The sequence below is a fragment of the Anomaloglossus baeobatrachus genome, chromosome 7 (assembly GCF_048569485.1).
Source record: "Anomaloglossus baeobatrachus isolate aAnoBae1 chromosome 7, aAnoBae1.hap1, whole genome shotgun sequence".
Lineage (NCBI taxonomy): Eukaryota > Metazoa > Chordata > Amphibia > Anura > Aromobatidae > Anomaloglossus > Anomaloglossus baeobatrachus.
Window position 1 is genome coordinate 108444685 of NC_134359.1, and position 24698 is coordinate 108469382.

General features: G+C 42.9%; 1 protein-coding gene across 1 annotated transcript in view; it reads left to right on the top strand.

The window, feature by feature from the left end:
* Positions 1 to 3425: 3425 nt before the first annotated feature.
* TSPEAR (thrombospondin type laminin G domain and EAR repeats) overlaps positions 3426 to 24698 on the top strand; it is a 262150-nt gene continuing 240877 nt past the window's right edge. The window contains exon 1 of the mRNA XM_075318962.1: positions 3426 to 3851. Within this exon, the coding sequence (XP_075175077.1) occupies positions 3773 to 3851 (79 nt within the window). The 5' untranslated portion in view covers positions 3426 to 3772. The remainder of the gene's footprint in view (positions 3852 to 24698) is intronic.

The following is a 24698-nucleotide window of genomic DNA, read 5'->3' on the forward strand; positions in this document are numbered from 1 at the left end:
AGGTCTATCAAACAGCTGTGAAGAGTAGGTCTCCAGATGGTGACTTTTGTTGGTGGGCCCACATAGAAGAGCAGATCTGGATGTGCATATACTGGTCTTGGGGTTGGAGAGATATATTCAGTAAATGGTAAGCTGGAGATAGGGCGATTCTGCCAGATACATGGGGTACTCGAAGCTGAATGGGATAGTGAGGTGGGAATGCTTGATGCAAGAATACCTAAAGAGGATAAGGTGAGAACCCCTAGAGCTGGAGTCTCTATTCGGAGGGACTGTAGATGTGGCTTGAGACTGTCTCTAAGCTAAATGGGACTTGAGGTAAGAAAGGTTGGGGATCACTTGTGTAAACTGTTCATGTTCACACTCTTAATGCCTCATCTCTAGTCTACCTAAGGCCAGTTTCACACACAAATATTACTGGCAAATAGTGTGCCCATGTGATCGCCAAAAGTAGCAGTAGTAGTAGGTGTAATGACCTGAGCGGACAGCTTCATAGGGGTCAGTTAGCAGTTTCAGTTATTAAATTTACATCTGGGCTGGGACTTACAGTACAGACAAAAAGTTTGGACACACCTTCTCATTCAAAGAGTTTTCTTTATTTTCATGACTCTAAAAATTGTAGATTCACATTGAAGACATAAAAATTATGAATGAAAACATGTGGAATGAAATACTTAAAAAAGTGTGAAACAACTGAAAATATGTCTTATATTCTAGGTTCTTCAAAGTAGCCACCTTTTGCTTTGATTACTGCTTTGCACACTCTTGACATTCTCTTGATGAGCTTCAAGAGGTATTCACTAGAAATGGTCTTCCAACAGTCTTGAAGGAGTTCCCAGAGATGCTTAGCACTTGTTGGCCCTTTTGCTTTCACTCTGAGGTCCAGCTCACCCCAAACCATCTCGATTGGGTTCAGGTCTGGTGACTGTGGAGGCCAGGTCATCTGGCGTAGCACCCCATCACTCTCCTTCTTAGTCAAATAGCCCTTACACAGTCTGGAGGTGTGTTTGGGGTCATTGTCCTGTTGATAAATAAATGATGGTCCAACTAAACGCAAAGCGGATGGAATAGCACGCCACTGCAAGATGCTGTGGTAGCCATGCTGGTTCAGTATGCCTACAATTTTGAATAAATCCCCAACAGTGTCACCAGCAAAGCACCCCTACACCATCACACCTCCTCCTCCATGCTTCACCATGAAGGCCTGCCGCACAAAGTCTCCTCTTAATCGTTATTCTAGAGATGAGAAGGTGTGTCCAAACTTTTGGTGTGTACTGTACATCCTTTTTTTATATATATATTCTTATTTGATTTATAACAAGATATTTCACAAAACAAAATCCATATAAATGAAATAGTATTCAACTGTCCAAGCATTTAAAGATTATATTGGCGTATGGAGGGAAAAAAGAAAGTATCCTCCAAATGTTTAAAAGGGTTGGAGCTTCAAAGATATGTTTATCACGTAAGTAACATTCATCCCAGCTAAGTCTTAAGGCCGCTTTACACGCAACGACATTGCTAACGAGTCGTCAATGGGGTCACGGAGTTCGTGACGTACATCCGGCCTCGTTAGCGACGTTGTTGCGTGTGACATGTACAAGCGACCGCTAACGATGAAAAATACTCATCTAATCGTTGATCGTTGACACGTTGTTCCTTTCCGAAATATCGTTGCTGCTTTTGGATGCAGGTTGTTCGTCGTTCCTGAGGCAGCACACATTGCTACGTGACACACCCCAGGAATGATGGACTACACCGTACCTACGTCCTCTGGCAACGAGGTGGACGTGACTATTCATGCGGCTGTTCTCCGCCCCTCCTCTTCTATTGGACGCCTGCCATGTGACGTCGCTGTGACACCACACGAACCGCCCCCTTACAAAAGAGGCTTTTCGCCGGCCACAGCGAGGTCGCTTGGAAGGTAAGTATGTGTGACGGGTACTAGCGATTTTGTACGCCACGGGCAGCGATTTGCCTGTGACGCACAAACAACGGGGGCGGGTGCGATCGGCAGCGACATCGCTAGCGATGTCGCTGCATGTAAAGTGCCCTTTAGCCTTTATGAAGAAGGCTGAAAAACCATGAGTCCTGCTCTCCTGATCTGCTCATGGTTAAAGAATCTCTGCTTTTTTAACTTAAGTAGCAATCTACAAATCTTAATAGTTTCATTTATGGAATAAGTAACCACTGCGCTTTTCAGTGAATATTTTAGGGTTACACAACCCGTTAAATGCTCATTTTCTATGATTAGTTTTTTTAACGAACATAGTATTAATTATTATAGCTTGTGATCCATTTCCTTTAACTGACCTGAAACAGTCTCATACATCTATCCGTAAATCTAAATCTCATAACTAAGCTGTTAATGTTTGACTTGAGAAGTGCGTGGTCGGATAGCATTGGAAATGTCGGCATTTCTTAAGCTACTAGTGTAGGACTTCATGGCTCAATGGGTCAACAAACATATCCAAGCTTTTCATCTATGCGGCAGCCAGTATATAACCGGCGCTCATTGATATGACATTAACTCTTTAACCCACTAGCTATATTAACCACCAAAAAGACTAATAAACTTAATAAATCCTTTAGTATTTACAATTGGGAACCATGAAGGATCCTAAGTATCGGGAGATAATTCTATTGCCCTTTGCACTTTATGGTAATGAAACTAAGATTCATATATATATACATATATATATATATATATATATATATATACACACACATACAGTATGTACACTATGTGATAAACCAATGCTCGTAGCCATTTTCTATTCAAAATGCAACTATATACAGTGGACAAAGTATATAGAATATAGATGGTAATATACATATTTGCAGTATTATTAAAGTTTATGATTCAGACTCCCTGAAAATGGTGCCATGCGTCACCCCTCTGCAGCCTGATGATCCAGGGGTAACTACTGTATGTCAAGCCTGAGAATAAACTTTCTATCACGAGCCTGTATGATGTACAATAAGGACCACAAATACCTCAATCGTTTACTTACTCTAATAAATATATTTCGATTACACCAAGTAAATTGATGGTATAAAACAATACTAAGATCACTGTAAGGAAAACACAACTTTTCTGCTCCGCGCTGACGTCCCCTAGCGCTGCATCACTATAATCCTATGCTGTTGTTGGGAATGGCAGACGTACATTCCATTCATGTTCCTAAGACCCTTGCAGTAAGCACACACACTCAGGTGCACTGCTTTTTCCTCGCTCCACCTTTGTTGGTAATATATTCTTTGTAAGGGCAGAGTCATTTACAGTGGGAAATTCCTTCACCTGGGGAGGGCTGGGCGAAAGATGAAAAGATCCTAGAGAGGAGAAAATGACTGGGAACTCATTTAAATGTCTGGATATTTGGCTTGTGCCTGGAAACTCACCTGCTCATCCCTCAGACGCAGAGGCTCACCTGTTGTATCCAGATCAAACAGCTGTGTCTGCAACACCTACACTTTACATTTTGCTTCTCAGCTCTGAAAACATTCTGAGTAGCAAAAAGAGGTCAGGAATGGTACTCTATGCCAAGGCATAGTCCCTACTGCTTTCTACTTGAGCACAATGATGGGATTATTTGATACTGTGCCTGTAGAGTGGTAGTACCAAATCATGATGAACTCCATTTAACCAAGGAATGTGCCAACTTTGATGGGCCATGAAGACTTGAGTCGTAGCTCTATATTAGAGTGTTGGCTTCGCCAGTGACGGAGATTTGTGAAAATTGTACATGGACCCAAAGTTTGAGAAGATCCACTGATGTCTACCTTGCTGCTGGTCTTTCTTTGGGTTGTCTTTAGTGGGACCATTGGTCTGAAATCATGGACTCCATGCACAGGTAAGGACAAAAAGTTATATTAGTTCAGCATTGCTTGAACTTGGCTTTCCCTGCCATTGATTTCACCTTTAAACATAGATTTGCAATTCAGGGGAACTTGTTAATGTCAGATTTTGACAACTGCACATTGCTTGCGAAGTGGAGAAACGTCAACACTACCAGAGTGCTAAAAGCAACATTTTATTAATAAGTAGTCTGAAGTGTCACATTGATTAAAGGGCACTGTGTCCTGAGTCTTCAGCAAGCAGAAAGCAAATGTATATTGTACGGTATTGTTTTTTAGAGGACGGACCCTTAATAATAATAATTTTTATGTATATTCCCTTGGGTGCTCTTTTGCTTCCCACCTCATTATATTCTAGCTGTCATTAGTTGCATATATTAAATCTTACTGTATAGGTGAATATTCTGTAACTTCTTAGAAGCTGATTTCAAGATGGACCTTCAGAAAACATCTTCATATTGCTTTATTGTAGGGAGCCAGGTGACATCCCATCAGCAGGAGGCTGGTAATTCAACAGGAACGTCAGAGCCAAACTTGTCAGAAAATGTATTTCAGAGTGATTGGAACTTAGGCGCTTTCTCCTTAAAGTTGAACAATAATGATAGTGTTCACACCTGCGTATCAGGCTACTATACAATTGCCTGGGAAATACAATGTATGATAATTATGAGGGCTAGAAAAAGGATGATTGAGAGTTTACTACATTGAGTAAAGACAAAATGAGAGGATATGCAGCTGAACGGTGTTTTACAGAAATGTCCTATTTTCCATTCGGCAAGATATGTTTATATAGGAGACCTGTCACCTTTGTGGTTTTTAAAAAGAATTCAACATTTTTATATTTTTAAGTTGTGTAAAGTAATTAAAACACAAAAGATGTATCATGTTATTTTTGCAAAGAACCAGTAAAGTCTTCAAGTCACCCTAACTGGGCATGTCTTGAGGGCTTTCAGATAGGAGTGTTGATATCTTTAAGTCCTTCTAATTTGTACATTTATGAATATCTGGTTGTGTTAAGCAGATGTAAAATATAGAGTGTTAGCCAGATGTAAAAAGTATTTAGCCCAATTATTATCTTTATTTTATGCTCTATAAAATCATTACATTTTTACAGAATTTTTGACAAAAAAATGCATAAAAAATTCTTAAAATTCTTAGTGTCAATGCGACCTTAGGAGTTAAAAAAAGCTTCTTACTATCACATGTAATAAAATGCACCCCTGAAAACCAATATAACTTGTTTGTTAAATCCCTCGTTGTTTTAGTGTTGCCGAAATTATCTATGTTTATATGTCGGCAGTGATGATGGTGACCACTGCCACCCATCACTGACTGCAGTGCTTATGCCTATAATTACGGTACATCAGTGCTGCTTGCATACATAAACAATGACAAGAGAGTGACCACTGGAGCAACTTGCAATTTACTCACCCGTTAAAGTGTTTTTTTTGTTTAACTTTCTGTACATTTTTCCGCATTTTTTGTACTTTTGGCAACCTTTTTTAACTATACAAATAGTTGTCTATATATATATACTACTGAAAAAAATAAAGGGAACGGTAAAATACCATTTTGGTGTTTAAGTGTTCCCTTTATTTTTTTGAGTAGTATACTTTATATTTTGAGATCACTTAATAGGAAGGAAAATGTTATTTGGAGGCAATTGTGTCTTGTCAGTAGCCCAATTATGTATGTAAACGTCTGTATAACATGGGGTGACCCATGCTGTGGCGGTGGATCCACTAAGCCAGCTGGTCCGGGTGAACACGCGGGCACTGGCACAACTGCCAGGTAGAGCATACAGAACACAGAAGCTAAAGTACATAAAGAATAATTTAATAAAGCCCAGAGACACACAGAAACCAGGTCTCGAATTGTCAGCGGGGTCCATGGCCCCATTGTAATGTCATGCTGGCAGGTAAACAGACAAATGACCTGAACAGCTTGAGCAGTGATACAGACAACTATAAACTGAGTTGCTGGCAGACAGGGAGCACGGGTACAGATGGATGAGATGGCTCCTGGAAGACTACTGGCAGACAGGTGGTAAGATGGCAAGAGACTGCTGGCCGACTGGTAGCAGAATTGCAAATTTACAGAAACTAGTCACAGGATAGCAAAGACCAGTGGCAACCTAGTAGCAAGGAAGACCGGAGACCGCTGTCAGGGTACCAGGCAGAAGACACCACTGGAGTGACACGGAAGTCAGACAACCACGGACAAGGAAGGTCCAAGACCCGAGGCAGGATGCAGACAAGACTCCAGAGTTCAGAGCAGCGATGATGCAGAGAAACAATCATAGCCTAGCTCAGACTTCAAACAAGATGAGGCTTCATGGTCAATGAGAGTCATTACCAGGGCCCAGGTTATAGTCCAGGAGGCCCTTAAATAGGCCAAGGAAGTTCATGAAATAGTAGTGCGCCAAGCTTCCTGTTAATCCTGACATGGAGCGGACTCCCAACAAGGGCAAGAGCATAACAGTCTGACAAGAAGAGGCATAGAAAGAAAAGAGGGGGTGTAGCATAGGTAATATTAGTGAACAGTCTTTAATGCTGGGAAGATTTTTATTGTCATGTCTCCTTAAGAAAAATTCTATCCCAATCCATAAATCCCATACTAATAAAATAACAAGAGAGCCTGTGGAATAAAGGGGGGAGCAATAGGGTCTTACCAGGTAGACAAGGTGTGAGAGAAGGTGAAGAATGTACTCACCTATAGGGTTTGTGAAAGAGTCACAACACCTAGAATCGAATTTAAAGGTGGAGATAGCTGTGGCACCGGAGAATTCAGGCAGGTAGGAACATCAATGGAGACCGGTTTTCATCACCGTGCTTTTTCACCACTCAGAAGATGAAAATTATATCACCCAAGTCTTTATTGAAAGAGCTAATACAAGTCAACTCGTTTCTGGGGTCACAGACCCCTTCTTCAGGACAAGACAAAATAGCAAGGACAAAGATAGTGGGATAAATTGTGTATATAACTAGATTGGTTCTCATGTTACCACACTATCCTTGTCCTTGCTATTTGACCTGAAGAAGGGGGCTGCGACCCCAGAAACACGTTGACTTGTATTAGCTCTTTCAATAAAGACTTGGATTATATAATTTTCGTCTTCTGAGTGGTGAAAAAGCGCGGCAATGAAAACCGGTCTCCTTTGATGTTCCTAAATCCCATACTAGGCAGAAAAGCTACCATAGTAATATAGTATGATCATAACTCATCCATAACTCTTCCACAGTGGTCAGTCTAATATAAAGTTTCTGATATGGTGGTAGACCACAGAGATGGGCACTGTCATGTTACATGTTGTATTGCCTTTGGAAACTAATCAGCTCTTAGACCAAGAGGAAGAAGAAATAATTGAATAAGATATTAAAAGACTTCATACTAAAGGGCAGTCATAGACTTACAGTCTTTTTTTTCTAACACTAGATGTTTTCTGGATCTTTAATATTGATGTTGTGCCCCTAACTGAGGCCAATAATATTTTTCTACTTGTAGTTTCAGAGAGCGTCATATCTCCTTTATTCCTTACCGTAGCACAGGTACCTGGCACTTGTGCTCTTCATATATCGATTAATGGAGTTGCTGGCATTTGCCCCCTCTGATCAACTACTGTTGCCCTATTTAAGAATAGGCAATGAATATTAAAAGTGTAAAAAAAACCTGCTTTAAAGTGAACCTGTCAGGTCCAATATACATCCAGGACCATGAGTAGTTCTTGGTGTATGTTCCTAATCCCTGCCTAACTGTCCCTGTATGCACTAACATAATTAAAGAGATCTTTAGAAAAAGTATTTTGAAAGATCTTTTACTGTATGCTAATAAGTGAGGGCACTAGCCCCCTGGGCGTTAGTTCCCCTTGCCAGTCGCCCCTCATTAGCATGTTAGTACACCCCTGTGGGTGTGCTAACATGCTAATGAATACTCAGCGTCAGAGGATGATTTCACTCACCTCTCCGCTGCCATCGCGTCCGACAGGGGATTTCGGCTTAGTGCGCATGACCCCGGAGTTTGGGTCATGCGCAGCGCACTATGAAGCCGGGTGTACGTGTCCTGGCTTCAAACTGAAGTAGTGTCCAAACTCCAGGGTCATGCGCACTGAGCTGAAAGCCAGCATCAAACACAATGGTGGTGGAGAGGTGAGTGAGATCATCCTGTGATGCTGCGTATTCATTACCATGATAGTACACCCACAAGGACGTACTAACATGCTAATGGAGCCAACTGGCAAGGGGAACTAATGCCCTCAGGACTAGTCCCGTCGCTCATTAGCATATGGTAAAAGATCTTTAGAAATACTTTTTCTATAGATCTCTTTATCTATGCTAGTGTATGCAGGGACGAATAGGCAGGGATTAGCAATATACACCCAGAACTGCTCGTGGTTCTTGGTGAATATTGGACCTGACAGGTTCACTTTAATCTCTGATAATACATGTTGGCTGCATGTTACAATTGCTTTAGAGCATTCATACATAACGTCTTGGACAACAAAACCAATGAAGCATGTAGCTATTGTATATCAGAGCAAATAACCCAAACTGCTCTATCATGGGCTAGTGAAATTACCGCAGTCAAATTGGATCACACAAGGTTTTTTTGCATCTTTTTTGTAAGAATTACAAAAAGAATTAAAAACATCCCATAGTAAACATTCCAAATCCCTGTTATATAACAGCTAGGTCCAAGTGCAGAACCAGTGAATTATATAAGAAATACCCAGTGGGATTGATATCCAGTAATAGTCGCTGCTGACCACTGTTCTCCTAAATTAAATCAGCTAATTTCTCAGCGGTGTTGTCCTTTTCCATGGCATTTGTCACTGTGAATTAGTCATGAGCTCTAGAGGACACATTTAACATTCCTCTGCCTTCCCAATAGTATAAGGATTTACTTAAAAGAGCATTGCACATTTACAATAAAGCTGGCCATATTTTCTACAGCCTTGATCGGAGGTGTGAAAAAATAAGGAACTCTAAAGGATAAGTCTGTACCTTTTGGAAGCCTGTATTTTCATATATACTGTACGGTACAGGAAATATAAAGCAACTTAATACTTGAAATAAAGAAACCTGATGGAACGAGTATTGTAGTCATATATAAAACCCGATGCGGCAAGAGGGCAAAGTGAATGGTGGTGCCAATAGTAAATGGGTCGCTAATGCAAACTCTTGTTCATTTTCATTTGCCTTAAAGGATTGTTCTCCGGTTTCTTTGGAGGCACGCTGGTCCCCAGCCTCCTGGTTTCTTGTTTACAGGGGGCAGGTGCGCTCCTTAAAAGGGGTTTTCCCCACAAACAAAGCTCATTTTAATTAATAGATCTTATAATAATAATAATAATAATAATAATAATAATAATTTACACAATTGGAGGGGATTTAAAAGGATGAGATAATCCTATATATGTGTCCCTGCTATGTGCTGTGTAATAGCTGTGTCTGCCCATACAGGGACATGGTGTGATCATACCACATCTCCTGGGCAGGGGAGGATGCAAAGTAGTTTACAGATTTTATAACATGGACTCGCAAATGATACTATCTATGAGGTAAAACATTGCTTAAAAACAGGCAGGGAAATGTTTTACCTCACAAAAATAATCAGCTATGATCCTGCGCTGTAACGTCTCTTTTGCATCTTCCCCTGCCCAGGAACTGTGGTATGATCAAACCATGTTCTGTACGGTCAGACACAGCTATTATACAGCACATAGCCGGGACACGTATATAGGATTATCTCAGCACAGAAACATTTTATTTCATCACATCCAATTGTGGAACTTATTTTTGTTCCAAGATTTATTGATTAAAATATTTTTTGTTTGTGGAAAACCCTTTTAAAAATTGACTGTTTGGACCAGTGACATATTGGTGCTGCTGGCCCAAACTGTGCACTCTCCATTGCTGCAGCAGAACTGTAGGATGCAGGAGCGCTAAAGCTGGTCAGATCGTGCATGCTCACACTCTGGTCATATCGTTCACGCTCACACTCTGGTCATATCGTTCACGCCCGCACTCTGGTCAGATCGTGCACGCCCGTGCTCTGGTCAGATCGTACATGCCCGTGCTCTGGTCAGATCGTGCACACCCTCACTCTGGTCAGATTGCGCATGCCCGCACTCTGGTCAGATCGCGCACGCCCGCACTCTGGTCAGATCGTGCACACCCGCACTCTGGTCAGATCGCGCACACCCGGACTCTGGTCAGATCGCGCACGCCCGTGCTCTGGTCAGATCGCGCACACCCGTGCTCTGGTCAGATCGTGCATGCCCGCACTCTGGTCAGATCGCGCACGCCCGCACTCTGGTCAGATCGTGCACACCCGCACTCTGGTCAGATCGCGCACACCCGGACTCTGGTCAGATCGCGCACGCCCGTGCTCTGGTCAGATCGCGCACACCCGTGCTCTGGTCAATTCATGCATGCCCACACTCTGGTCAGATCGTGCATGCCCACACACTTGCCAGCTTTAGATCAGTGGTTATTGTGCTTGATGGATAAGAGCTAAGTTATGCATAGGCTCAGCCATGTTGCTACACTGCAGCAGTGCCTGATGACCTAGGCAATAAGCATTAAATAATAAAATAAATAAATTCTCCCTTCTTGAGAATGAAGAAGATTTTTAATAAGATCAAAATTGAGAAGTTGTTTGCTTTTAAAAGCACTTTGCAATTTTGTCCATTATTGATGTGGAGAAAACCCTATTACTTTCCAGTCCACTTCTGCCAGTGTGCATTGATTTTCAGTATTGCCTTTCATTGTAGTGAGCAATATATAAGCAATGGATGTTTTCATGTGGTTGTAATGGCAAATGTTTAAATATCTCTAAAATATCGTCTAGTTTTTATAAGAAAATAACATACATGCACTTACATAATATAACAGTACATTAGCATATTTCATGTAAACCACAAGTTAATCTGTACTTACAAAAATATATAAATGTCCCAAGATATAGCTATGGCAACCCAAATGGATGCATTTATTGTTTTTAATAAATATGACCCATTTTCTTGTCTTCAGATATCCACAGATGAGTGAAGCGAGATGACCAGCCTTGGAAAAATAAAAAAAAAGTTTAAAACAAAAAAACTATTCCAAATTTTGTATTCTCTTCAAAGCAAGTCATTTTGTGTCCCTTATCTTGGAATATTTTAAGTGAAGAAAACAGATCACATCTGTATACGATTAGTAAATCTTCACACAAGAAAAATATAAATGCAATAGAAAAGTTTACAAATGTGATGCAGCTCGGTGACTCAGGGGTTAGCACTGATATTTTTCAGTGCTGGGGTCCTAGGTCCATGTCTCTCCAAAGGCGGCACTGAAGCTCAGTGGTTAGCACTTCAGTCTTGCAGGACAACAAGGACAACATCTGTAAGGCGTTTGTATAATCTCTCCATGTTTGTGTGAGTTTTCTCCGGGTTCACCGGTTTCCTCCCAAACTCCGAAGACATACTGATAGGGAATTTATATTGTGAGCCCCAATGGGGACAGTGTTGCTGATGAATGTAATGCAATATGTTGCCGCTATATAAAAATAAAGATTATTATTATAAAGACAACATCTGTAAGGAGTTTGTACAGTGCCTACAAGTAGTATTCAACCCCCTGCAGATTTAGCAGGTTTGATAAGATGCAAATAAGTTAGAGCCTGCAAACTTCAAACAAGAGCAGGATTTATTAACAGATGCATAAATCTTACAAACCAACAAGTTATGTTGCTCAGTTAAATTTTAATAAATTTTCAACATAAAAGTGTGGGTCAATTATTATTCAACCCCTAGGTTTAATATTTTGTGGAATAACCCTTGTTTGCAATTACAGCTAATAATCGTCTTTTATAAGACCTGATCAGGCTGGCACAGGTCTCTGGAGTTATCTTGGCCCACTCCTCCATGCAGATCTTCTCCAAGTTATCTAGGTTCTTTGGGTGTCTCATGTTGACTTTAATCTTGAGCTCCTTCCACAAGTTTTCAATTGGGTTAAGGTCAGGAGACTGATTAGGCCACTGCAACACCTTGATTTTTTCCATCTTGAACCAGGCCTTGGTTTTCTTGGCTGTGTGCTTTGGGTCGTTGTCTTGTTGGAAGATGAAATGACAACCCATCTTAAGATTCTTGATGGAGGAGCGGAGGTTCTTGGCCAAAATCTCCAGGTAGGCCGTGCTACCCATCTTCCCATGGATGCGGACCAGATGGCCAGGCCCCTTGGCTGATAAAAAGCCCCACAGCATTATGCTGCCACCACCATGCTTGACTGTAGGGATGGTATTCTTGGGGTCGTATGCAGTGCCATCCAGTCTCCAAACGTCACGTGTGTGGTTGGCACCAAAGATCTCGATCTTGGTCTCATCAGAGAACCTTGAACCAGTCTGTCTCAGAGTCCTCCAAGTGATCATGAGCAAACTGTAGATGAGCCTTGACATGACGCTTTGAAAGTAAAGGTACCTTACGGGCTCGTCTGGAACAGAGACCATTGCGTTGGAGTACGTTACTTATGGTATTGACTGAAACCAATGTCCCCACTGCCATGAGATCTTCCCGGAGCTCCTTCCTTGTTGTCCTTGGGTTAGCCTTGACTCTTCGGACAAGCCTGGCCTCGGCACGGGTGGAAACTTTCAAAGGCTGTCCAGGTCATGGAAGGCTAACAGTAGTTCCATAAGCCTTCCACTTCCGGATGATGCTCCCAACAGTGGAGACAGGTAGGCCCAACTCCTTGGAAAGGGTTTTGTACCCCTTGCCAGCCTTGTGACCCTCCACGATCTTGTCTCTGATGGCCTTGGAATGCTCCTTTGTCTTTCCCATGTTGACCAAGTATGAGTGCTGTTCACAAGTTTGGGGAGGGTCTTAATTAGTCAGAGCAAGGCTGGAAAAAGAGATAATTAATCCAAACATGTGAAGCTCATTGTTCTTTGTGCCTAAAATACTTCTTAATACTTTAGGGGAACCAAACAGAATTCTGGTGGTTTGAGGGGTTGAATAATAAATGACCCTCTGAATAAACTTTTCACAATTTAAAAAAAAAAAAAAAAAAAAAAGAAATAACATTCTTTTTTGCTGCAGTGCATTTCACACTTCCAGGCTGATCTACAGTCCAAATGTCACAATGCCAAGTTAATTCCGAATGTGTAAACCTGCTAAATCTGCAGGGGGTTGAATACTACTTGTAGGCACTGTATATTCTCTGTTTCCTCCCACACTCAAGACATGCTGAAAAGGAAATTTAGGTGTCCCAATGGGAAAAATGATCATGACTAGTGATGAGCAAGCACTACTATGCTTGGTACTCGTAACAAGCAGGTTGGACGCTCTGATAGGCTTGACTCGTGTACAGAATATAATGGAAGTCAATGGGGAACTTGAACATTTTTCTGGATCTTCTGGAAAAATGCTCAAGTTTCTCATTGACTTTCATTATATTCTGTACACTAGTTGAGCCTGTCCGAGCATCTGACTGCTCATTATGGGTACCGAGCACTCGAGCATGGTAGTGCTCGCTCATCACTAGTCATGATGCTTGTAAGGCTTTGCACAATACGATGGCACTATTTAAACAAAGCATAATAATAATAATAATAATAAAAAAAAATTACTATTTAATTTGTGACTAAACTGTATAGTTTAGAAAAACAAACAATTGGGAGTGTGTAATCAGAAGATACAAAGCTTACGTGATATATGCTCAACGTCGCTGTGAGAAACGAGCAATGAATCCTAAGCTGCAATCAGCCTTACAAATCCCTAGTATATTAGTGTATCTTCACCCGGGCTATTGCTTCAAGAACATCTACGCAGTTTTACAACTTCCCTGGATTTCTCAGAGCTTATTTAACCTACTACAGTGTGGATCAGTGTTAAGCTGCCATCAATTGTTAATGATTTACTGCAGTTGGAAGCATTGGACTCGCCAAACATGTTCCAAACTGAAGTATAATATAGTCACATTGTGTAACCCTGCTGGAATTACCTTGTTAATGCTAAGTGCTGGGAGGTGTTTCATTATCGCTGTGATCCTACCCACTGACAGCCTTCCACTTTTCCCTGGGGGCAGCCTCCAGAGATGGATAGAGGTCACCCTCAGTGATGTACTAGGTTGGACTCCTTAGGTCCTATAGTGCCAGGAGGTGTTGTCCCCACCCTGCAGTGTGCGATCATTGCTCTATTGATACATTCTGAATTGAGCATAATAATTACACAAATCCAAAATCTAACCCCATGATATGGAGATACATGAACAACTCCAGATAATCATATTGTTTGTATACTGCCTGGCTTCACTGATGCCCAAACCACAAGAACGATGACTCAAAGCTTGTCTTTACGAGTCTTTGAAACACTCCAAAATATAGCTTGAATATTCGGCCAGAGACTAGACTAATCCACTAATCCTGTGCCTTCCTTGGCCAGCTTTTCCCAGCTCCACAACAGGTGATTGACAGGTGTCCTATGCACACACACAAGACACCTGTCAATCACATAGAGCAGTGCAATAAGAAGTCGGCCTGGGAACTGAGGAAGTCACATTCCTTAGGATATTTTTCCCCTTTTTCATCCCTCCATATCTTTTTTTGTTGCGTTCACTTTGGTAATATTTACAATTATTTTTTGTTAGAATATTTACAATTATTTATATATTTATTGTTATATTTATTTATATACCCTATATATTTATTGGTATACTCTATTTGGTTAATTTATTATTGTACCTATATATTGCAGAGATCTTCGTGTTTTATGCAATATGTTATATTGTCTTTGTTAGCGAGTTTCCTGTCTTATACTGAGGAGGTATTTCCGATCCCAATACTTAGGCTATGTCCGCACGCTGCATCTTTGTGGTGACCATAGAATTTCATCCTGTGGTCACAGAAATGCAGCCTGGGGTTCAAAAACGCATGCAAAAAACGCATGCGTTTTTTTATGTCTTTTTGGATGCGTTTTTGATGCATTTTTGACAATGCATTTTTTTATTTAATGGGTGAAAAATAGTGATAGGCGGACCCAGACTGTAAAGTCCAAATCCCGTGGGTTCAAAGGCAGCCTAGTGTCAGGTCCTGGACAGAATTCTCAGGGAATTCTGGGTATTGATCTGGATCTGGCACTCGGGAAATAAAAAAAAAAAAGAAGGAAAAAAATAATAACGCGAGCATGTTATACTTACAGAGTCACTAGCGCGGGTGTAACTGCTTCCGCGGCCCCTCATTCGCTTCCGGGGCCACTCATTACCTTTACTGCATATGCACTGCTTCCCCTGCCTACCAACATCAGCGATTGATTGCAATCAGACGCGCCCCCACGCTGAGTCATAGCGTGTCTGACGCTTCCAATCACAGACCCTATCTGCGAGTCTATGTTGTACAGTAAAAATAAATAAATTAATATACATTGAAGTAGGGTCCCCCATATTATGATACCCAGCACAGATAAAGCATACCACTACATACTACAGCACCCAGCTGTGCGCTTATCATGGCTGTGTATCCAAATAGGAGGAACTGAAGGCTGCACTTTTTTAAAATTATTTCAATAAATAATTTTAAAAAAATGTGCTTGCGTTCCCCCCCAATTTTGATAAACAGCCAAGGTAAAGCCAGACAGCTGGGGGCTGGTATTCTCAGGCTGGTGAGACCCAAGCTTATTGGGCTCCCCCAGTCTAAAAATAGCAGCCTGAAGCCACCCAGGATTGCCGCATAAGATGTGGCAGACCTAGCACTTTACTTGGTTGTTCCCAAATGCCTTGCTGCAGTGGCAATTGGAGTAATAGGGGTTTAAGGTCAGCTCACCAATGATGTACCAATGAGATGTAGACAGCATAGGGTAACCTGTGGTTGGCGCAGAGGATTTGAACTGATTTTGAAAAATGCTGGTTCCTTAGATAATGGGTGATGACATGGCCAGCATGCTGCCCAGTTGATGTGGTGGAAGAAAAGGCCTAAATAAAGGTGCCGATGGGAGCATAGGTTATTTCCTGCTGCAGTGGGGGCTTTTAAAGGGTTTCCCCACCTCTTCGATATTGATAAACTATCATTACTATAAGTGCTTGATATCAGATTGGTGAGGGATCCAATATTGCCACCACCACCAACTAGCTGTTTGCAGGTAGAGGCCGGATGTAAACAGTGTACAGAGCCAAGCATCTTAGTTTTTTAAGGTTAAAGGTAGATGATGCGCCCATGGGGTCTGTGGGTTACAAGTCCCCGGGCCGCAGTTCTTCTCCTGGGTCACCGTGGTGACCTTGCCTGGTTCCGTGACCTCGGCGGTGCCAATAAAGCTGGGGATGAGGACAATGGGGGTTGTTGTTCGTGATGCCACCTGTGGTGTGCGGCGAATTATTAGCCGCCGCTGCGGGAAGTCTCTCTTCTGGGGAAGATGGTGACGCAGCTTGAGTGTTGCAGCTCTCCACAGGTAGAGCTTCACCCCAGGGAGGATGATAGGAGTAGTATTCCCCTATGGCGCAGTGGCGCGATATTGGAAGCGCCGGCAGTAACGGTACGATATAGAGGGTTCAGTTTAAGTTCTTTACTCACTGGAAGCACACTGCCGTTGGAGCACCGAGCTATGCTGTGATGAAATTCAGCCAATCCTGGATACTTTGGAGGTCGAGGACGGTGTTTCCTTCTGTGCATCTGCTTTTGATGGTTTCCCTCCACCCCCAGCTCCTGGGCTGTGGAACGGGTCATGGGTGCTTTCTGCACTCCCCGCGAACCCTGGGATCCCCTTTCTTTCCTAAGAACCCGGATCAAGCTTCCAGCTCGACCACGGGTCTCGAACTGTCCATGTCTCTGCTTATGTCCTCCTGAGTGTGACCTGTCGCTTTCTGCGCCCGGATCCAACTAACTACTGTGTGTGATGGCTCGTAACTTCCCTGTTGGTGCCCCCCCTTCTAGGTTCCTGAATTAGTGCGCAAGAGGTCCCATACCTCGTGATGGCCACCCCAAAACCTACCCTAGCCCAGTCCCAGTGGAAGAGTTTCCGTGTTATGTGTTGGTTGAGTGTGTTGTTGGTTGATACCGGTGACGACCTCCTCCGTATCCGAGATGAATACTGCACCTCTGGTGAGGTGCAGTACCCTATGGCGCCTGAAGCCACAAAGGAAGTCTATTGAGTTCAACCTACAGCCTAACATGTTGATCCAGAGGAAGGCAAAAACCCCATGAGGCAGACAGTAAGCTCCATATTAGAGGAAAAGCTCCTTCCCAACTGCCCATACGGCTACCAGACTAGTTCTCTGGATGAATGCCCAATATCATGGCTCTATCAAACTGTTAAGTGGCCACTGCTTGGAACAACAGATCAGGTCTGATTCAATGAATGAGTCAAAGACCAGCTCACCTCTATATCCAGCATCTTGCGAGACCAGCTGTACCTGCTATTTAACAAACAAACTACGTGGCATGCTATGAAGAGACGACAAATTTACCCTTCATCTGGCACTTATTTCCGGCCCTGCTGTAGCCCGCAGCATCATTATTATATTTCTACAATACCTATCTTTACACATTAGCTCTAAGGCTTTTCATGTGAACTCGATGGTCTTCTGACTTCAACCATACAGCGTACCAGGAATATTCATTGTGACAATATAGTTTAGTTAAATGTCACATATTATCTAGATTTTAGCTTCTTACATCTTTTTATTTTACAAACTAAAATGTTTTAACTTGATACCATATTGATTGTGCTTTCTATGTGATTTTATATGATCTGTATTTAAGAAAACAATGAATACGGTATACTCAGGGGTGTAACTAGAGTTTGATGGGCCCCGGTGCAAAGTTCAGACCTGGGCCCCCCCTCCACGTACATCGACATTTAGGGTACAGGATAATGACACTGACACTCGGGGTACAGGATAATGATGCTGACACTTGGCTCTTACCCACAGCACCCAGATTTCCCATGATCTGAAATCCCTCTATCAGCACCCAGCTTTACAATTTTCTGATATCCATCTTGTCCTCGGCACACTGCTTCCCATGCTCTGCTATACATCTTTCCCTCAGCACCCAGCTTTCCCATATCAGAGCATGGGAAAGCTGGGTGCTGAGACATGATGTATAGCAGAGCATGGGAAAGCTGGGTGCTGAGAGAAGATGTATAGCAGAGCATGGGAAAGCTGGGTGCTGAGGGAAAAGAGCCTTTTTCCCTCAGCACAAAACGTTCCCATCCCCTGCTTGTATCTTTGTCCCCCCTTGTATATAGTTGTCCAAATACAATAATGGCACCCACATAGCCTTCCAAATAGTATAAAGGGTCCCACATAACCCTTCATATATTAGAATACACTTCCATAGTCCTCCATGTATTATAATGCATTTGCCATAGTTCTCCATGCATTATAATTCACCCCATAGTACTCAATATATAATACTGCACCACATAGTCCTCCATATATTATAATGCACCCCAATAATCCTCCATGTATAAAGTAGCCCTTCAATTATTATCTTGAATTTCTCATAGTTCTCTATGTATTATATTTCACCCCATAGTTCTCCATGTATTATACTGCACCACATAGGCCTCCATATATTATAATGCAGCCCTATAGTCCTCCTTGAATAAAGTAGCCCTCCAATTATTATAATGAATTTCTCATAGTTCTCCATATATTATAATTCACCCCATAGTTCTCCATATATTACACTGCACCACATGTATAAGGTAGGCTCCATAGTCCTCCATATATTATAATGTAGCCCCCATAGTCCTATATGTATTATAACGCAACCCCATAAAACTTCATATTGCATTATGCAGCCCCATACTCCTCCATGCATAATGCACCCCTATATTCCATGTATAAGGTGTCCTTCATTTTGTATTATGCAGCCCCCCCAGACCTCCATATATAATAATGCAGCCAGCCTCTCCAGGCCTCCATGTATAATAATGCAGCCAGCCTCCTCAGGCCTCCATGTATAATGTAGCAGCCAGCTTCTCCAGGCCTCCATGTATAACAATGCACCCAGCCTCCTCAGGCCTCCATGTATAATATAGCACCCAGTCTCTCCAGACCACCTCCATGTATAACAATGCACCCAGCCTCCTCAGGCCTCCATGTATAATATAGCAGCCAGCCTCTCCAGGCCTCCATGTATAACAATGCACCCAGCCTCCTCAGGCCTCCATGTATAATGCAGTATCTCCAGGCCTCCATGTATAATGCAGTATCTCCAGGCCTCCATGTATAATAATGCAGCCACCCCAGACCTCCATATATAATGCAGCCTCCCCAGACCTCCATGTATAAAGCAGCCTCTACAGGCCTCCATGTATAAAGCAGCCTCTCCAGGCCTCCATATATAATGCAGCCTCCTCAGACCTCCATGTATAAAGCAGCCTCTCCAGGCCTCCATATATAATGCAGCCTCCTCAGACCTCCATGTATAAAGCAGCCTCTCCAGGCCTCCATGTATAATAATGCAGCTACCCCAGACCTCCACATATAATGCAGCCTCCTCAGACCTCCATGTATAAAGCAGCCTCTCCAGGCTTCCATGTACAATAATGCAGCTTCCCCAGAACTGCCTTCTCAAGCCTCTGGCCACCGTTTACTCACTTATATTAAAAAAAACCCCAAGTACTCACCTTCTCTCTTCCTTCCACCGCTGCTGTCCTCCCCGCTGCTCGTTTTCCCGGTGCTGCGGTCGGCGTCCTCCTGTCCTGCACTCTGTGCACTCAGCACAGCAGTCGCTCGGGAGTGACGTCATCGCACAGGGGGAGAATGGTGATGCATAGCGCGGCACCGGCCACGCTATGCTTCATCATTACTGTGCGTGGTGACGGGGGAGACGCCGCAGCCGCTGACACCAGGTAGGGGGCCCCGGTGCCGCCGCTGACATCAGGCAGGGGGGCAAATAGCGGCCGCGAGGTCTGTGACAGATCAGCGCAGCTCCTCTCACACTGACAGGAGCTGGCTGCTGATCTGCCTGGCGGCCGCTGGGCCCCTAACCTCCCGGGCCCGGTCGCGATCGCGACCGCTGCGACCGCGGTAGTTACGCCACTGGGTATACTAAATGTAAAGCTACCACCCCAGGCACATGATCGACCATCACTAGTCTCCCACAGGTACTGCCCTTAATATTTTCAGCGAGTACAGTTCAGGAACAGAAGGTTTGAAACCTCCAAAAGTTGAATAAATGTCACCTGTATTTACAATTCATGATAGCTACTGCTATAATATACTTTTCGTAGCTTTCATTGCTTATTGCGCAGGTCTATCTTGTTTTTCCTTCCTTTGAACTGCCAATGTTCAAATAATATTCCTAACTTTGGGTTTTACAAAACTCTTATTACATTATTCTTACAAAACCCTTACATTATTGTGTACATTGTCGATGGACGAATATGATATGCAGTGTAAATACCATATTGGATACCATGTAGATAACTAAGCAAATTTATCAATTATGTCAAAGCTCAAGTCTTAGCACCATATAAAATCTTATTTACTCAAGTAATGTAATTTTCTTTATCATTGGAGGGATTTGAACGTAGGATACCTGTGTTACACAGCATCAGCACTAACCACTGAACCACTGTACTGCCTGTATCTTTTTACATTTTCTTTCTGATTGTATTTTTTTATTGTTCACATTGCCTGATCTTCTGTTAAATGCACTCAGTAATATACTTTGCAGCAGCCACATAGATAATGGATATAGCATCAAAAGTTTACAAAATGCTTTACTTACTTAACCTTGGCTTGTTATCAAAAATAGGGGGGACCCCACTCTGTTTTTTTTAAATTATTTAAATCAATAATTTAAAAAAAAAAATAAAAAAATGGAGTGGGGTCCCCTCTGTTTTTGATAACAAGCCAACGTAAAGCAGACAAGTGAGAGCTCCCCCCAGCTGTCTGCTTTACCTATGCTGGTTATCAAAGATAGGGGAAACCCCACATCATTTTTTTATTTATTCCCTGGCCACATTTATTTGCAGGACAATTGTCCTGCTCTGACTTCACCATTTTAAAGCACCAAAGTTTAAGTCTCCATTGACTTATATTGGGTTTGGGGTCATGTTTGGGTTCCAAACCGAATTTTTAACTAAAGTCCGGCTATACTCGATGAACCTGAACTTCCACTGATATGCTCATCCCTAGTAAGGACACCATTCTCAACAGTTCTATTTATCAATGAGTGCAATTTGTGTTGTGAAATCTATCAGTAGATCCACTTTAAAGATAATCTGTCACCAGGTTTTTGCTATGTAATCTGAAGACAGCAAGAGATAGCTGCAGAAACACAGATTTCAGGGATGTGTCATTTATTAAGCTGTGTGTTGTTATTTACTTATAATGAAGATTATATTGCTAGGACATTAACATTGATGGGACTACCTGCCTCTTGCCAAGTCATCCGACTATGACCCCTCCTCTGATAAGCAGCTCACTATCTATAGACAATGTACACAGAAACCTGTTATATGAGAGAGGTTAGCATTCTGAGCTCTGATAAATGCTGCATCTAAGAATACTAATTGTGTCACAACTGCAGCATCCAGTAATCTAAGTGATTCACTGTCAGAATCAGGGTCTCTTTTTCTACATTCTGCTGCTCTCAGATGAGTTAGCAAAAACTTGCTGACAGATTTAAGGCCTGTCAGGCGATGGTAGAATTTAAACAGCCACAAGTTCAAGACCAATGATGTATAAGGTAAATCATCAGTTTTGAATCTGTTTAGTTAATGAGACATAAAAATATAAAGGAAAACAGCGCTTCAAGGAATAAAGTCCATGGTAATTTTCATCTGCCAATGTGGAGTGTTTCCTCAGTGCTGAATCTGAGTAGCTGTCCTCGATATCAGTTGTCGGCACCATTGCAGATTTCTGAGCTCACTGATTGGCTGCCATCACAGCTTGGCAGACAATCAGTGAGCTTATTGGCTGTAAGCTGCCCGTGCTATATATGTATGTCGGCTATGGTTTGCAGTGCTGTAGTTGTGATGTCAGCTCTGCAGACAACAAGGCTCTGCACTGGACCAGGGGAGGGTGAGTAATACCCAATTAATAATTTTTACTACTAAGTCACGGTAATTTATTGGAAAAACTTTCAAATAAAGGGGACAACTTGATTATCTATAATGTACGTACAATGTACATACCCTTTCCCAACACTGACATTTTTAACTTGTTGTCCTTGAAAATGTCATTACAGATTTTTCTGCTTATAGTCTTCAGTGTCTGGATTGTAGTCAGAAAACATGCTAAATGCAGTTACAAAAGAAACATCTGTGCTAGCAGTACACACTTCTGAGCAGTTATGCTGCACTAAAGAACATCTATTAAGTATAATTTATTTGTGTGACTAAAAGGCACTAAGAACTTACATCTGCAACTGAGGGATGTATAGTATATTCGCTATCGGTAGATAAAAAGTAGACCTAAAGTCAGGGCTAGACATAGAAATCATAGGTCATAGCAAAAGTCTTAATTAGTCACCCTAATTCCACCTTCCCCCACAAATAATTATTTTTTTGGAGTAGGCATGGTCATGGCGCATAGGCATACCCGCTAATTTTCAAGACAGAAAGGGGATATGCATTGCAACATGTGCACAGAAATTGTGCCCCTACTGAAGCCCTTTAATGTTTTTACACACTACAATACCCTTTCTTTTAATGGCCCTGTAGAGTATGATGCTCTTGAAAATGCCCCCCATCCCCAATGTATGATATCTCCACAGTGAGTTCCTCCACACAATTTTCACCACAGTAATGGTGGACACAGACAGAAGAGTAGACTTGTGTAAGAACAATATATGGGTTCTTTACAGTCCAATATCTCAGCATAAGGTACAATTACTTCTACTTTGGAGGTGATAATGGCCCTCTTAACTCCTGGGCCCCTGTGCAGCTGCACAGGTTGCACCAATGGTATGCCTGCCCCTGGTCCACAGTACCCCACCAGGTTACCATTGTTCTAAAATCTTACAGTCAGCCAGAAACAGGTGCTTTTCTTCAGTCGTCTGTAGTGTTTGGCAGAAAAAATCACAGCCTGTGATATTTTTTTCCCTGCTCAATGTTTGTACTGTTAATGCGCTAACATGTGCAGTGCCAACAAATTATAGAGCCACTTCCAGCTGCCGGCATTATATTAGGACGAGGTATTGTTTCGGCCAAGTAAAAGTAAATGTGAGATGCTTTCCCTTGTTTACTGCTCTTTTCTGTCCCTCAAAAAAGTTAATTCTTTTAGTAACAGCTCCTGATGTCTCCGACGACCGCTGCAATACACTAGTAGTTCGATAACCATTTCAGTTCCAGTCCATGCTCACGCTGTGTGTCTAAGGCAAGGCACTGTGGAGCTATGTGTATGCTATATTGTTTATATTGTGGTATTGTAGAGAGACTATGTGAGGTTGGCCCGGGGTGGTAGCCGTGGACGATGCTTAGTTCTCAGACACCCGTCCATGCCCACAAATTAGGGGCATGTCACGGGTGTGTCACGCATGACAGACAGTCCTGTAGTTTCTGGCTGTAGAAGGTCACAGTGTTTGGCTACACAAGCTACTCTCTGACTTTTCCTTTTTCCCTGCTTGGGGTTTATCCCTTTCTCTTTAGGACCCTGTGGATTTCCTCACCTTTTCAGCTGTTAATCTTCAGCACTTCACTGTGTGTTTTTAATAACCCTCATTCCCCCTTACTCTGTGATGGTGATGTGGCGCCCTGGACAAGCCAGGTCATCACAGAACAACACCAACACACCCCACACCCCGGTCAAGCACACCTAAGTCAAACAAAAATCCTTGTTGCCTCCCTCCAGGGGCTGATGTTCACACCAGGGGGTTGGGCCAGGCGGTTGGTCCCGCCCCCCAAGGAGTTCACAGTCCTGGAGGCGGGAAAAAGAGTGAGTTGAGTTTAGTTTGGAGTTGAGAGGAGAGGAGAGATTAGTTCGGAAGTGGAGAAGTGAAGTGGTAAAGGAGCAGACAGAAAGAGGTCCGGGTGTGTGGCCCGGACGGAACAGCAAGGTTGGCAGATGGTGGTGACCGTCTGCAGGAGAGGCCTATTGATGCTAGCCGTAAGGACCGTGGACGGGCGGTGGCCCGGCGGTACCGGACCGGTACGCAAAGAGAAGCCAGCACCAACCGGCAGGGCTTACGGACCCCGACAAGGCTAGGAGTCGCCGCTGAAACTGTCAAATCCGTTAGCGAAGGGAACCTCCGGGGTTTCCCAGCAGCCAAGTCCCGATAGAAGGCAACAGTCCAACCGTTAGAGGGAAGCACAGTCACCGCCAAGGCTACAGTTCCTAGGGCCAGAGCCTGCGGGCAAAAGGGGCTCCTTCAGCACCCATTCAAGCTGGGGAGCGGGTTACCGGTAGGAACCCATTGGAACCGTACACACTACATAGGTGCAGGGAAAGGCAGTCACCATCAACCTGCCGGGAGGAGAAACACCGCAGCCGTCTGTGGGACCCGTCCATCCAGCCGTCTGTTTTACCAGAGACTGTGTATTCGTTCCCCCAGTTGCCACAGGTAATCTTATCCTATAGAGCAGGTTCCTACTTGCCCATACACAGGAGGTTTTTAACCTAGAGAGAGGCTTCAGCGTAGCGTCAGGGACCCAGTTACGAGATATGCCGTGAAGGGGCAACTGGGCAGATATACAAATGGCCATTTATATATGCTAAATATCTCATTTTTCTCAGATTTTCCTTAGCAGTAATGCAGGTCCATGTTCACATATTCATGGTTTCCATACTTTAGCATTATCAGAGTGCAAACTGTTTTTTTGTATTTTATGTCATGTTCAGTTATGCACCTGTTCACACGTCAGGTCGAGGAGTGCAGTCAGTCTTTTTTGTCTATGTGTATTCGTTACTGGCTGAGTGAGTACC